This window comes from Panthera pardus, unplaced genomic scaffold (assembly GCF_024362965.1).
Source record: "Panthera pardus isolate Hobbes unplaced genomic scaffold, ASM2436296v1 HiC_scaffold_25, whole genome shotgun sequence".
Taxonomy (NCBI): Eukaryota; Metazoa; Chordata; class Mammalia; order Carnivora; family Felidae; genus Panthera; species Panthera pardus.
The window spans coordinates 86,907,125-86,923,804 of NW_026526821.1; the positions used below are offsets into that span (position 1 = coordinate 86,907,125).

The 16,680-nt window shown below is 43.8% G+C and overlaps 1 protein-coding gene across 7 annotated transcripts in view; it reads right to left on the reverse strand.

Annotated features, from left to right (window-relative positions):
* The window catches only part of ADD2 (adducin 2), a 123,168-nt gene that overhangs the window by 22,010 nt on the left and 84,478 nt on the right, over positions 1 to 16,680 (reverse strand). For all 7 annotated transcript variants that reach the window (XM_053890783.1, XM_053890784.1, XM_019441181.2 and 4 more), the window contains exons 5-9: positions 10,810 to 10,961; positions 10,329 to 10,409; positions 7,708 to 7,857; positions 6,257 to 6,400; positions 4,234 to 4,332 (exon numbers count right to left, since the gene is read on the reverse strand). In XM_053890783.1, coding sequence (XP_053746758.1) covers positions 4,234 to 4,332; positions 6,257 to 6,400; positions 7,708 to 7,857; positions 10,329 to 10,409; positions 10,810 to 10,961 — 626 coding nt within the window. The remainder of the gene's footprint in view (positions 1 to 4,233; positions 4,333 to 6,256; positions 6,401 to 7,707; positions 7,858 to 10,328; positions 10,410 to 10,809; positions 10,962 to 16,680) is intronic.

Sequence of the window (16,680 nt, forward strand, 5' to 3'; positions counted from 1 at the left end):
GGAGGACTCAAAAGTTACCTGGGATACAGACCAACCTCAAATTGTGATTATTTTGCAGGTGGGGTCATACAGTAAGATCAGAAAGGGCTCCAAAGGGGCTTCAATTCTTGTCTGTAATATTTTATTTCTTAAAGAGGAAAAAATCAAGTAAAAAGGCTTTTACTTTTTAAATCTGAGTGGTGAATAGTGGGTGTATATTCTATTATTCTTCTGCACCTTTCTCTTTCTCTCTTCAAAATCTCTCCCTCTGTTGTTTTTTTGTTTTGTTTTGTTTTTGTTTTTTTAGAAAAAAAGTCACTCAAAAGAAAATAGGCTAGCTTCTCAGGCAATAAAAAACATCAGAGTAGCCTGATGGCCTGAATTAACAGGTCTAAAGGAAGAATTCATCTTCAACAGTGGTATCAGTTGGTCAAGGAAACCCAGAAAAAGGAGATACATGATGTGCTGGTAGTACACAGCCGGGCGCTGTGCAGGAGTCAGGCAGCTTCACCAATGGACTTGGAGTATTTGTCCCATCATGTCTCCATGGAAAGGGGCTATATAACAAGTGGTTGCAGGCAATGGACTCTGGGTATTAGGGCAAGAGGTGTGTGTATACAGCAGGCGATTTTAATGATCCTAAAAAACATTTCCTAATCTAACTAATCTCCTTATTTCCTAATTCTATATTCATCTAATGGTACATTCTATTTGTTCCGTGAATCTGCCGCTCGGACATAATTGGTTATGATTTGGCTTCCAGGGTGAGTCCACCAACAGGGAGAGATGGTGGTTTCTGAGTATTATAGGTAGTGAGCCAGGTGTTTTGTGCTGCAAATCTGATTGATATTTGATATCTCTTGTAAGCCTACTTATTCTAGGAGAATGCTCCGATTACATAAACATTCGGTGTTCCAGTTTTTACTGAAAATAAAAGTGTACAATTTAGCTTGCTGGCAAACATAAGCCTATGAAACCATGAGGCTCTGGGATACACCCAGAGTGTGTTAAATTCACCAATGTAACAAATGGCTCCCACGAGATGTCCTAGAGGTCAGCCAGGCCACCCCTGCAAGGTGATCCCTGTCACCCTGTGAAGTGGAGGGAGCAAGAACACTCATTTTCCATTCCCTCTTCATCCAAGACATGTGTTCAGTGGAAGCCTCCATTTTTATCTTACAAAGATGACTCCATATCCTGGCAAAAACAGAGACTTCAGTAGGCATTTACTCCCCTCTCCCACCAAAACTAAATGTCCCTGTCCAATATCCCTGGAAGATGCTCAGATCCGTGCCTACTGAGGTAGCCTACTATACTGTTGTCCAAATGTGAGAAGGGTTACAGTGAGTTCATACAGATTGCATTGAGTTCAAACCTCCCTCTTTGTTACGTGCATTCACTAGTTCCAGTTCTGCCCTCTGTTGCTGTATTTTCTAATGCTGAAGTCCCTCACACCTACACTGGGGCCGCATCGTGGGAATGCACTCTCAATGGCCATGAATTCCAACTGGTAGATCAATTACCTAGTTCATCGTGGGTCCCTATCTAGCCAAGGCAGGGCTTTAGCCCTGGGACCGTGAAACCCTGACTTGGAGTGCAGACTGTCAGTTGATGTTTCCCTGGCTGACTTGGAGTGAAACCCTGACTATCAGCTGATCTTTCCCACTGACCCTCATTGCCCCAAGAGGCAATGCAATGTAGTGTTTAAGGACATGGACTTGGGACATAGGCTGCCTGGGTTTGAATCCTGGCTCTGCTACTCACTCACTGTGTGACTTGCAGCAGTTATTTACCCTTTCTGTGCCTCAGTTTTCTCATCTGTAAAATGAAAATAGTAGGATCTACCTCACGAGTATTATGTAAGGCAATATTCGTGAAGTACCTAGAATAGCACCTGGTACATAGAGAGTGCCACATAAATGTTTATGATAAATAAATTCTGAGGTTTTACTATGAAAGAAACAATATGCCCTGGGGACTAGTCGTTATGGAGGAGGAAAGAATTGCCCACATCCTTACAAGAGCTGACTCCTTCCACCTCCCTTCCCTGCCCCCCATTAGTTTCCATGGTGATGGGTAGCAGATGGGGAAGAATTGCCTGAGCTTCTTCCCATCTGCCTGTAAGCAGAGCAGGGAGCTGCCTCTCTCAGCTGGGGATGACCCAGATTCCTAGAACCCCAAACTGATGGAGAGCAATGAGAACACTCTCCCCAAGGTGAATGGACTAGGCTTTTAGCCTTGAACCACTAAAATGACCACAGCCACATTTGCTTGTTTGCCAAGGTCACTGGGGGAGAAAAGCAGGCCCACAATGGAAATAGAACCTCAGTCCTGGCTGTTCAACTAGAAATGACCTTGGCCAGGGGCTGCAATCCCAACAGCATCTGTCAGCCCCTGGGATCGTTCATGCTTTAAACCATCCACACTTCTGGTCTAATCTTGCCTGTTTTGCTTCTATACCTTCCAGCTTCCTCTCTCTCTCTAGAAGCTTCCCTGTTCTACAAGCTGGGGAAAAAAGCCACTGGAGCTTTTCTGGGGGTTATTTGGCTCCATTGCCTGATGCACTTTAACAAGGTCACATCGAGTCAGTCCTGACTGAAAAGAAAGTGACAGCAGGCAGGGCCAAGAGAAGCAGCTGGGGCTGTTGGGGCCAGTGGCTGACAGCTCTGCGCTTTCATCCCCTCAGCTGCTAGACAGCCATCCTGCCTTTGGTTAAACTGCACAGAGGCCATTTCTTAGTGTGGAGCAGTCTTCACCATGTGGGGGGATACATGGGCATCTCTCTCCATTCATTTTAGGTCCATGCTGTCTTTGCAAAGTGATAAGAGCTATTTTCTCATGGAAGCCTCTTCTTCAGCAGGAAGGTGGGGAACTTGTAAGAGCTCAGATATGGGGGGAAACAAAGTGGGCATATCAGAGGCTCTGCCAGGTTCTAATGTCAGTCATGGGACAGAGCTCAGGGCCAGCATCTCTGGTTGGGGTAGGGAGGCCACCGCATCTGAAAGGTACTGCCTTGATCCTGGTTCTACCTTCACCTTCTCCGGTTCTGACCACTGCTGTTTGGGGGGTGGGGAGACTTCTTCTAACACCTATTCATCATTGTCTTAATAACTGTCCTCTCAACTTAGGCCTTTAAAAACCTTTGAGAAAGGTGCCACTTGTAGTCTCCACCTGGGATGCTTCTAGGATTGTCTCATTCTTCTGCCCACCCCTCAACTCCCAAGACAAAGGCAGGCCTACTGTCTGTGGCACTGCTCTGCCTAGACAGGCCAGAAGAGAGCAGACAGGAGACCAAAGGACCTTGCAAGGAGCTGACTCATCCTGGAGCAGTTAGCCTTCCCGTGTGTCAACCGAGTCCTAAAAATACCATCAGCAACACCTCTCCTTGTCTGAAAGGCCCCATCCTCACAAGTACTCCACAGGCCCCATGTCTCCAGGTGAGGAAACATAGGCTATGGAAAGCAAGTCCCCGACCCAAAGGCACACATCCCAGAGCTGGGAAGGATGAAGTCCATTCAGCTTGCAAGGCCACCTTCCTCACCCCTGACAGCTTGCCACACTGAAAGGAGCATGTGTTTGGGTTATCCAACATTATTTTGTTAACTGGCAGAACTATAGGGTTTGTGCTTTCCTATTGCTTCTCCACCAATTCCTCTAGGGGGCCCATGATCACTGACACTCCCCACCCACCCTCTATCCCATCGCTTACTAGTTAGGGGAACTTTGTGATGGGCTCCCTGGACATTACTTTGGGGATTCCCTGGTGTTCAGGCTTGCCATGTCAAACTTCACCCTGGCCTGCTCTCCACTTCTCTTTCTGGGCTGGACCATGTTAATAGTATTTGCAAACTATACCCTCCAGGCAAAAAAAAAAAAAAAAAAGACCTACCAAATATGTCTATTTGGCATAGCTAGATGTAACAGTTATACCCCAGGTAGGACCTGAGCATGGTAAGAACTTTTATATGCCCTATTATGGTTTCTACCACCGTCCAATTGATGGGCCTACAAAAGTTCCCTGCCCTGAGCACTGACCCTCAAGAGGTAGGCAATGGTTGTTAGATAACAGTGATAAATATTTTAAAGATGCAAAACTGATTCTAATTGTGCAACTTTAGAAGGATAAGGTGGTTCCAAGGCAGAGAAACAGGGCAAGGCTTTCAGACGGCTGGCTCACAGGACTCCTTAAATCACAGCCAGGGGGGCCTGCGTCAGAGGCACTCTGGGGCCCACTCCCCAGAGGAACTTGCTCACCTGTATCTCACATGCAGCCTGCAGGTGGAAGACCTTATAAAACGCCTCCTCCACGGTGTCACCTAGAGCAACCACTCCATGGTTTCTTAGCACCAGGATCTGCAGAGGAGCAAACGGCCAATTAAAACTTCAAGTCTTTTAAACTTTAGTTAAGAAGGAGCAATTTTTCATTTATTCCAGATCAGTTTCCATATCCAATCCCAAAGCACCCTCCCTACCAACTCCTTGTTCATTCTCCCCCTACAAACATTCCTAGCTACCCCACATGTAATATTAACCCGAGGCATCATCCCTAAGAAATGGAAGATGCTTTGTAAAACTGAGACTAGGTAGCTTGCTGGATTTCTTTGGGCAATACCTGGATTTTTAGGCTTTGGAGGGCTTAGAAATCTAAAAAACTGGTGTCTGTTAAATTGAACAAAATTACTTGATGTCCAATATTAGGGACTAACCTCAAAAGCAACCTCTGGATCCTGTGACTTGGTTGACTTGGAAACCAAAACCCAAGGGGGTGGCTCTCTCAAGAGGTGGTTCTGAAGAAACAGGTGAGTCATGTCACCTCTTTGGACCTCAGGTCTCCTCTCCATGAATTCGGTGATGTCCTGCCAGCTCTAAGACCCTATAGCTCTGTGAAAGAAGCTGTAGTGACCTTCTACTCTAACTCTCTGGTTTTACAGAAGAGGAAACAGAGGCCTAAAGAAATTGAAAGTCTCCCAGCTAGTCAGGGGCAGAATCCAAACTAGAACCCAGGTGTTTTCACTGTTGGTGCAATGTTTGTGAGTCAGCCAGGAGCAGGGAGATAAAAGGGGTGGTGGTGGGGGAGAGAAACAGAAATGAATTTACACTAAGAGCCTGACTCCCCAAAGTTCAGATGCAGAAACTGTTCCTTGGTTAATTTTATCTTCAAGAACTCTCTGAAAACAGATGATGCCCACTTAGTAACAGGAACACAGATCGGTGTGTTGGATTTGTCCTTGCAGACCTCGGCTGAGGCCTAGTGGCCTCATCATCACAGTCTCTCTTGCTGAATGAAAACAGCTGGAGTTTTTTTCCCCTCAAGGGAAACAGGAAGGGATGATGACTCTGGCCTCCAAAAGACTTTGTAGATAGCAAATGCCCCATGTCTCAAACTCTGACAGCATTTCATAGATGTGAACATTTCCTCCTTCTCCGGGCATTGCTAATGAGGCATTAGAGAATGTCAGGAGAGAGTGGCAGGGATTTCTCCTCTGTGTCAGAGATGGGAAGACAGGGGCTCTCAGACTGGAAATGACTCAGGCAGTGAGTGCCTTTTGAGGACAGGAACAAGCATCCATCAGCCCAGGCTCCATTCCAAAACTTCCTGTACTAAGCTGGCCACCCCTAATTATTTGCTGTTAAAATATAGGTCTTTAGATTTAAAAAAAAACAATAGTGAGACTCTGTTTCTATCAAGTTAGCAAAAAAAAAAAAATGATAACAAGTTTAGGAAGACTAGGAAGCAGCGTTCTCACATACCAGATGCTGGGGAGGAGAGGGCAATTTGCCTATATGAAGTAAGAGTTCTAAAATGTGCATCCCAGGCATTTATCCTAAGGATGCAGTCTCAGGCATACACAGAGATTTAAATGAAAGAATTTTCATTGCATGTTGTTCATATCAAGGAAAAATTCAGGGGAAAAAACCCTCCAAATGTCCAACTACAGAAGACTGTTAAGGTAAAATGGTGACACAGCCATTCATATAATGAGGTATATTTTAATAATTTAAAATAGTGATTTAGAAAATAATAAAACACAACGGTATTTACTGGATATTGCTAAGGGAGAAAGGAGAATATATTTTATGATCCTAGTTTTATAAATATATGCGACTATATTTCAAGTGAGCACCAAAATCTCAGGGTAGTGGCATATAGAGAATCTTTTTTCACTTTTTTGTATATGTGCAACTTTGAAACATTGTCCACTGAACATGTGTCACTCATGATGTAGGCTTTTGACAATCCCACCCCAGAGTGTCTTCCCGGAACAGCTGAGCAAACCTTGCAGGTGGGTCCAAGGCACTTCTGCAGGCTGATTCGATCCGCTTCCTGCTCCATCCCACCATTGAAGTCATAGTAGGCCATGTCCCCCACCAGCAGGGCATTGTGGGAGACAGGCAGGAGGCCGCACTTCATGGCCGACACCTTCAGTGAGACAGTGGAATGGTTAGCACCTGCAGCTCCCCTAGCACCACCCTCTGCCTCTGCTGCACCTGATTGGGTCTGGCTTTCTGCTTCCTCTGATGTCTTTCCAGATTTCCCAAATCTTACCATTTTGATAGCAGCCATGTCAATATACCATTTTCTAAAACTGCTACAGAGAATGCCCTTGAGAGAGCTGATGCTGCTGCCCACTCCCAGCTCTTCTCTTGTCCTAGGACTTGGGGAAGAGGCTGGGGTGAGGCAGGGTCCAGGGTCCTCTGGGATGGGCTGGTGGAAGTCCTCAACCTTGAGGTCAGGGCAGAAACAGGGAGGCTCACTGAGAAGCCCCGTCTCACTCGTGACAGGGCAGTAAGAGCACCAGGGAATAAGGTTAAAATCCATGCCCCACACCCTGCCTTTTATTAAAAGCAAGGGCATGGAGAGATTTAGGAGAGCTTCTTGCCTTTGTTCACTCATTCTGCCCCATGAGTAAGCCTGCAGAAATGGACACTCAGCACACATATATCATTCAGTCTTGGCCCAAATTCTGGAAAATCTGAATCCTCATAACTAGTGTACTTGGTAGAAAAAACCCGAGGCCAGTGACAAGTCTGCTCTGCCCCTGTAGGTATGAGGCCTTGTAGTCAGAAAGATGGGTTGAAGGCTGGGGAAACATCCAGAACTGGTTGGTGGTTGCCTTTCCAAGTGACACTGCAGTGTCTTAGGTACACATGGGGAAATTACCAGAGCCCTTGAATGGACAATCTGATACTTGAGGGTATCGCTTCTACTCTCTCCTGGTTTTCCTTGCTGCAATCCCAGCTCTCAGCCTACCTTGGGCAATGAGGAGTGGACAAGTCCAGGTTCCCACTGTATTACCTTTTATCAAGATTTCTCCTTACTAGAGAGAGGGGCTGGGGGCAGGCGTCAGCCCTTAGTCCAATAGGACTGACCTGAACAGAAACTCAAGAGATGCCATTACCTGGGTCAGTGGTGCTTGTGTGTGTGTGTGTGCAGCAGGATGGGGGACGCAGTAGAGCAGACATTACACATGTTTACCTTATCTCCCCAAACCAAGACTTTGGTGCTTAGAAAAATGGAGAGGATTAGTGTCCCCACGTTGGGTGTTCCCTCTCCTCAACTTGGCCTGAATTCCAGGAAATCTTTCCAGAACTGTTTTTAAAAAACAAGACTGCCACCAGCTTGGGGGGCTTAGGTCTTTCCTCAGGGAGAACCTCAGAGAAGCAGGTAGCAGGGGTCTGCCGCCAGCCTCAGGGTCTGAAATGCCGGCCTAAGGAGTGGACACTCACGGCTGCGGTGGCTGGCGTGTGCAGGTGGATGATGCAACGCACGTCGGGTCTGGCTGCGTAGATGGCCGAATGAAGACAGAAGCCCGTGGTATCCACTGGGAAGCAGCTGCTGCCCTTCTCCACCACCTCTCCCAGGATATTCACCTTGATCTGGGCCAATAAAGAAGAGAGACTGATGGCCACAGGGCCGGCAGAGGCCCTCACGAGTCTCCCTGCCTGTGGGCCAGCACACGTCTACCCACTGTATTCAGACATTCCAGCACACCAGGAGCTAGGGCTGGGCTTGGTGTTGGGAGAAAAAGAGACCTGGTTTCTGCCCTCAGTGAGTATACAGGCCAACAGGCAACATGGGTGATTATAATTCAGCAGGAAAAATAATACAGCAGAGTTTCTCAAACTTTACTGGGTATAATAATCACCTGGAGATCCCATCAAAATGCAGATTCTGATTCAGTAGCCAAGAATGAGGCCCAAGAGTCTACATTCCTAACAAGTTCCCAAGTGACACTCAGGCTGTTGGTCTACAGACCACAACTTGGGTAGAGGGGCTAGAAGACAGTCCATCACAGAATTCTCTAGAAACAGATGGAAGGAGTCTTTGATCCCAGTAAAAGAAGGAGATCAGAGAAGTCTTCCCAAAAGAAGTAACATCTGAGATGTTTTCTTGTTTTTTTACCCTTTACTTTGAATTTTTAAACATACACAAAGGTAAAGAGAGTAGTATAATAAACATCCATTTACTAATCACCCAAAAGTTAGGTCTTAAAGGACAGGTAGAAACTGGTCACTGGTCTTATAATATAATCTGCTTCTGAGGCCAAGGAGGTAGTAGGTGTCATGGCTAAAAATCACACATTCATGTGATGTGTGCGCGCGCACACACACACACACACACACACACACACACACACACCTAATGGTGGCTCTGGCTGGCTCTGCACACAGTCAGGCTGTGGTGTTCCCTGCTTAGCATAAACAGTTTCATGGAACATCAGCACTAGAGAAGGTCACTTTGTGACACAGCAAGACAAAAGACTATTCCTTAATCATGCTTAAGCATAGACAAAAACAACCCTGTGCAAGTACAATCATGTCCACACCTCCTCCTGGCTAACGGGAAACCCTGGAGCTTCTTTATCAATGGCAGCTTCTGCCTCGCTCCAATCCCCCACTCCTGCCTCACAGAACTGCCCCTATGCCTGACATTGCACTATCCAAGGCAGCACCCTCTTCTTAGCACCAGCCAGTTGTCCTAATGTCACTTCTGCACACAGCTGGCAGGGTACGATTGCTACATGGAAACCTGGCCACATCACTCACCTGCTTACAGTGCTTCAGAGGCTCTACACGACCAGCAGAATAAAGCGAAAGCACCATAACAAGGCTTTTGGTGCCATTTATCATCTGGTCCCTGTCACCATTCCAGCCTCACTAATATGTGAGCCAGACGCAGCCACTCACTGTCCTCCCAAGTGCACCATGATCTGGCATGTGTCTGGCTTTGTGCGAACTGTCTTCCTGCTGAGGACACAATTGCCTCTGCCCAGCCCCTCCCTGCTGTCCCAGTCTATGTCTGCCTATCCTGTGGTTTCCTGGGGACTCAGTTCATTCACCACTGGGTCAACCCAACTCCTTTGCCCCTCCTGCTGGGGCTCCCTAAGCTTCCTGCTATAGGAGAGCATTCTTCACTCTGAGTTTACTTGCCTGCTCCCCCACTAGGCCACGAATGCCTTAAAGGCAGAGCCTGTGCCTCCTTGTGTCTTTGGTTCCAGTCTGACTCAACCATGACCTTGTTAGGTGGCCCTGTGCAAGTCACTTACCTCCCTGGGCATCAGCATCCTCTCTTCCCTGTAAAGTGGCCTTGGCAGTCCTCATGGTCCTGCCCTGCCCAAATACACTGTGACTTTGTCAGCTGACTCTTTTAACTGCAAGCCTGGACTCAACATGTGAGAGTGTGTCAAGGCTGGCAGAGGCCTGGAGGTGGCACCCTCTGGCCTCGACTGTGCAGCACAGATGGTGTAGCCCCCCGCAACCACTGGCCCTCTTCCGCTTGTAAGACAGTCCTTTCTACTGTTTTCCTTTTCCCACCCAGGAATCTTTCCTGATCAAGACCAACTTCTGGAACTTTCTTCCTACTACACCTAAAAGGAGCAAGAGAACCAAAAGGGGTCCCAGAAGCTATCTCGAATGGCACCAGCACTAGGCAGGTCTTGCAGAGTGCTTGAGAGAAAGTACTGGCTGTTGTTCTAATATATCCCCGAATCTAGTAAGACCTCCCCACTCCCAGCCTTTGGGGTCCAATCCCAGGCATAGGAAGACCCCATGTCCATCTCCTCCATCTCCTCCATCTCCTCCTCCTCCTCCTCCTCCTCCTCCTCCTCCTCCTCCTCCTCCTCCTCCTCCTCCCTCCAACTGCGCTTGTTGCCTGCACCTTGCATTTGGTCTCATGGTTGGGTTGTGCTATGGGTTTTCTGCTTCAGGGCCATGTGTCTTCTCTGGCCCACCAGACTGCAAGCTCCACAAGGGACAGAACAACAGCGGCTAATCTGGAGATGGCCTGTCACTCTAGGCTGCTGTTGTTTCAACAAGGAATAGGCAGCGAGATGCCAGACTGTACTCACCAGGCTGGATGCGGTGACTTCACTACAAGAAACTCCCTTAGGGCTAATCAGGAAGTGATCCTGTTCCTTGCTGACTCTCAGCTGGAAGGAAGACACATGTTGTCAGTGGCAAGGAGAGAGAGGGATCATTTCCAAGGACTCTCTGCTTGAATCCCCTCTTCCCCTGACTCCATTGCATCTAAAACTTCCTCCCAGGGACCCTTATCTCCCTCCAGCATATGAGAGATGAAGAAGATCCAGCCTTTATTTGGAACTGGGGCAATGGACCTACAATAGGAATCTCCCAATGATCAGGGGTAGCCCTAGAAATAGGCTCCAGGAGTTCCTAGCTCCTTATCTAGAGAAGTGGCCATGATTGACCACAATGGTTAGAAACCTTGAAAGGGCACAGTGCATGACCATGCCAACAGCAGGAGTTCTCCCTTCCAATTTTGTCAAGGCCACACACAGTGCCCACCCCACTCCAAGATGCTCTCCTCACCGTAACGTAGGTGTCGCTCAGCTGGGCCCAGCCATAAAGGTCTAAGAGACGGTACACGCTGCTGATCTTGCACCGCATGAGCCGCTCTCCCTTGGCCAGGTTCAAGGTGTCAGCTGTGTGGAGGTCATTGATGGGTGTCATCATGGAGAAGTCTGCAAGGAAACAGGGCGGGGATAGGGCAGCTCTCAGGGTCAGGGCTCCTGTCTGCCCCCCTTCCTTCCTTTCCCTAGTCCTCTCCAAATTCTCACTGGCACTACAACTGCACAAAACTTCCACAGGCAGGGAATTAAATATTCTTTGACTCTTACCCAGGGGGAAAATGTCCATAGAATGGATAGTTGTGCCCAAGTAAGTCTTCTGCTTATTCAGATAAAAATGGCATTGCTTTTGATCAAAACTCATGGCAATAGTCAAACCACAGAATGGAGAGTTCTCAGAATGCCAAGCCTACAATAAATCCTGAAGATGGACACTGAATAAAAGCAGAAGTAAGTTTCTGAGCAGAAATAGGGATATATTTCGTCAACTAGTTTTCATGAAGAAGTTCCTAATCATTAGACCTGCTATATCATATTGTTTAAATTATATCATGTAATATAACTTCTCCTCTGCTTTAGAAACAGGGAAAATTAGAAAGCCAAGTCAGGCAGGAAGTCAATTCCTCAACCTTTTCTGACAAGTCATAAACTTCCAGAAGTCAGTATGGCTGGCTGAAAGGCTTCAGGCCTCAGACAGGCCACATCTTTTCCCCTCTGGATGTGCAGTCCCTTGGTTACTTATGGTTCTTTCTGGGAATTTGGAGGGATGTGGAAAGGATTTGGAAATTGGCCTAGAAGATTTGATGGTCCTATCCTCAGGGTACCCAAAGGGTCTAGGAGGTGATGTCCAATCTATCCCATTAAAAATGATGACTGCTGCCTGTACACCTCCAGAAGGCATAAGAGGGTGTCTGAGACCAGCACTTCTGACTAGTATCCTGAAACCAATAAAAGAATCAATAGGAGAGGGTTCTGGCTTAAAATGATGTCTGGCTGGGAGCCTCCTGATGATGCCTCTCCCAGCATCTCACTAAAAACTTTAATGGATTCAAATGTCCTTTAGAAGCTTCCACCATCTCAATAACCTCACTACTACACAATGTGATATATGTCCTATATCAGGTTTGCCGTTAGTTGAAATGATGAGGTTGTTTGCAGAAGTGAGGGTGGATCAGGTGCTTTTGGGCCTATGTAAAGCAAACAGAACCAACCTCAAAACACCCCATGTCAGGAATATGCCCCTAGAAAGCCTGTGACCACTAGAGGGATACCTCCAGGGCATGTGTCCAGTAACCATGGTTGACAGAGAAAGAAGTGGTCCAAAGGCTCAGCTGAACTGGCAAAAAGAACAACAAAATTCTAAAGTCAACAATTTCTAATTGGAATTGACCAGTCTGGGATCCTTTCTTCCTCTCTGTGCATTCCCTAGACAAGCAATTACCTCTTTACTTCATCCCTAGCAGCAAGAAGGGAGGGATATCAAAAGCAACCCCGCCCCCATATAAAGCCAGGCAAGAGGGGCTATCCATGATTTCTTGGAATCCTTCTTTTACAAATAACTATGGAGTCCCAGGGATGGCCAGGAGGCCAGAATAGATCTAAAAACATGTCATCACATCTTCCGTGTCCTGTGTCAGTGTCCCCCTCCCCCACTCCATGGAGCTTTGCTGTAAGGATTATCCCACCCACAGGCCCACGGTGGGAGAAGAGACCAGAAGCTTCCACCAGCAACTCAGAACCTCTGCTCTCAGGGTTTTAAGAGAAATAATGCTTGTTCTGACCAGCCTCACAAAAGTTAGGATACTGAGTGCCAGGTTTATGACTTAGATCTAACCAAGCCATTTACTCAAGGGACCTAAGAAAACACAGAAAAAGATGAAAACTCACTAACCCCTCTGGGAAAGCTAAGACTGAAGGACACACTACTGCAAAAAAAAAAAAAAAGAAACCAAAATAAAAACACAGAACCACCACAAAATTCTAAGGCAAATGGAGCTGGACAAAGAACAACCTATCTGTGCGCGAATTCATGACTCTTGGAACCTCCCCTGTCCACAATCCCTGACTCAGATACCCTGGACATAGACTAATCAGATTTTCAGGCATCCAACTGTCTTTCTGACAGATGCTGGCCAGTAAGGCAGTGAGAATTCTGGTCAGCTCTATTTCTCTCCCAAAAGAAAGAGTATAAGGTCAGAGACATGAAAACGATGAGAAAAAATAGGATAGCTATGGAAGACAAAGACCAGAGAGTCAGCATACAGATAATTAGCATCAATATAACAGAAACAATTTCTGAACTGAAAAAGAGACCTGTGTAACTAAGTTATAAGGATTTACTACATGCCAGAGGGAAAAGTCCATAAAGAGAAAAAGCCTATAATTATATGCTTCCTGACACGTTTCTGAAATACAAGGATAAGGAGAAAAAATGCACAAACACCTACAAAAAATTTGGGTTACCTACAAAGTATCAAAAAAATAGGCCGTTTCAAATTTCTCTGCTATAGCAATAGATGCCAGAAGACAATGCTACAGGAGGTTTACTAACAAACAACACTAAAATAAAGTGACATAAAGCAGGTAAAAAGAAAACAGTCACCAAAACTATGCCCAGAAAATGTAAACAAAAATAAACAGAGATCATAATACTATTATCAAAATAGAAATCAGGGAAAGCACATCCTTTTGGAATATTCATCCTTGGCACCAAGAAGGGAGGTATAACAAAAGCATAAGGACCCCAGACAAAGCCAGGCAGCAGAGGTCACTGTTGGAAGGACCATTGTATATATTATTCTACATGAAATAAACCTATAATGCATAATGAAGCTACAGCTATAAAGAACACTTTTGCTTTGGATAATGTTTCAGCAAGGTACAAAGCAAAAGCCATCAGAAATACAAAGATAAGTGAACAGTAATCAAATATACAGAGAAAAACAACACAAATCTCACTTTTTATAAAATTGAAAATAATAAATGAAGATACAGATTAAACACTATGCCCTAGAGATAGAATCTACATATCATTTAAAAATTATATTAGGGCACAAAGAAAATCTCAGTAAATCCCCAACATAGACATTAAATAGGCCAAATTACCCAAACACAATGCAATAAAATTAGACATTATCAACAAACCTTTAAAATAATACAAATTAAACCACTTGGAAATGAGAAAGCACACTCCCAGACAGTTCTTAGAATAAAAATAAAATCAAAGCAGCAACTGCAAACTATCTGTAAATTAACAATAAAGGAAATACTGTGTCAAAATTAATGAGGTAAGACCAAACTTACATTCAGAGAGAAAAAATTCATAGCCTAAAATGTCTTTATTATTGAATTAGAATGAAAATAAAGTATTCATTTTATTCTATTCAAGAAAAAAATATAAATATCAAAATAAACCAAAGAAAACTTTTGGAAAATAATTAATGAATAGAAAAACAAAATCAATGAATTGGGAAACTCGAAAATTAGTAGAATACATAGATCCAAGAATTGGCTTATGCAAGATACATGAATAAACCAACACCTGGATTGGCTGTAAAAAGAAAGGGGGAATACACAACACCAGAAATGAGAATGGGATGTCATCTCATCCACAACTGAAAGTTTAAATGGTAGAAAGATGGTACATCACTCTAATAATTTTGAGGCTCTCTATGAAATGAATCATTTATTTAAAATATATGGCCAAAATTTACTCAGGACGTAGCAAAATAAATTTTTTAAAGACCCTAGATAAAACTGAGAAAAAAAAATGTTATCAAAAATGTTGCCTATCTGGATGGCTTTACCAGTGAATAATAAATCTCCAAGGAAGAGAGACTTCCTATCTTATTTAAATTCCATCAGGCAGGGGCATCTGTGTGACTCAGTTGGTTGAGCATCCAACTCTTGATTTCAGCTCAGGTCATGATCCCAGAGTCCTGGGATCAAGCCCCATGTCCAGCTCCACACTGAGTGTGGAGCCTGCTTAAGATTCTCTGTCTCCCCCTCAGCCCCTCTCCTCCTCTCTAAAATGAAAATAAATAAGTAAATAAATGCCATCAGGACAAAGAAAAGTGCAGGGATCACCTGATTTATCTTATGAAACTATAGCCTTAATACCAATACTAAATGAGGACTGCACAAAAAGGGAATTTCTGACCAATCTCATGTATGAATATGCAAAATCCTGAATAAGTCTAGCAAATCAAATCTAGAAGAATATTTTCAGAAGAATGCATCAAGACCAGGAATGATTGATTTCAGGAACGAAAAAATACTTCAATATTCATAAATCTATTAATATAATTCATCACATCACTAGTTCAAAGAAAGGAAAGTCAATAAATGCCCAAAATGCATTTTATAAACTCAACATCCATTTCTGAGAAGAACCCATATTGAACTAGAATAAGAAGAGATTTCCTCAACATGATCACAAACTCAACTCTTCGGGTAAAGGGTTTCTATTAAAGTCAGAAACAAGACAAGAATGATTATTCTCTAATGTATTATTAAACATTGTTCTGAGAGTTCTAATGAATATAGTGAGAAAACTGGAAAAAGAAAACAAAGGGTAAATGTTGAAATGAAGGATTCAAAATGAACATTATTTGCAGGTCATGGGATTTTTTTTTAATATACAAAACCCAAGAGAATTAACTGAGCAACTATTAGAATTTAAGAGTTCAACAAGAAGCTACTTTTCTGGTACTGGTAAGATTCTGGTAAGAAGCTACTGGTGACAGCTATAACCAGAAAGAAAATTGAGTGGAGAAAAAAATCATTTAAAATAACAAAGTTACATAAAATTTCCAAGATACACTTAATAAGAAATTAGTAGGGACTATATGAAAAGAACTACTAACCTTCTCTGATGGACATTAAAAAAGGTAAAAAAAAAAAAAAAAAAAAGCAAATAAACAGAAGACATACATCATCTCTGAACAGACTTAAAATTCATTCATGCAAATATTTTTAAAACACCTAGTCTGTGACAGCTACTTTTCTAAGTCCAGGACACTACTCTAGGGTACAGCAGTGAACAAAGGATACAAATATCTTTTCTCCTGTGGAACTTATATTCTAATATAAAATTGTAAATTTATAAATTCTTCACCAAATGAATCCATTCAATACAATCCCAACCAAAATCCCAAAAGGGAATTTTTGAGGTAGATTGGCGGAGGGTGGGGGTAGGGGGGTTGCAGAACATGACAAATTCTAAAGTTATTTTTAAGAATAAACTGGCACAAATAGTTGAGGATTTGACAAATAAATAATTAAGGGCATTTGTCCCATGAGATGATAAAACATGGGGAAGGTGTTTCTGAGTGTGTAATCAAAAGCAGAACACACAAAAGAAAGTACTGACGGATTCAGAATGTGATACAATTCTGAATTGTACTACAATTTACTACAAAAAGAAAATCATCCCAGTATGTATATGAAAATATATCCAACCTCATTAGTAATTAAATAAATGCACATTAAAACACAAAGTGCTATTTATTGCCTATCAAATCAAAAAGATGAAACGAATGGCATAATACATACTATGCACAGATCAAGGTGCAGGAAATGGGCATGACTGCATTTTTTGTGGGAATGCAAATTGGTTCTTTCTTTCTCCAGGGAAATTTGGCATTATGCATTAACATCTTCAAAACATGCACATTCTTTAATCCAGCAATTCTACTTCCAGCAATCTGTCTTTAGAAAATAGTCATAGAATAAATCGAAGAATTTATTGCATTGTTGTTCACAACAGCAAAAAATTGTAAACAACCTAAAAGTCCAAAAATAGGAAATTGGTTAAATGAACTATGGCATAGTC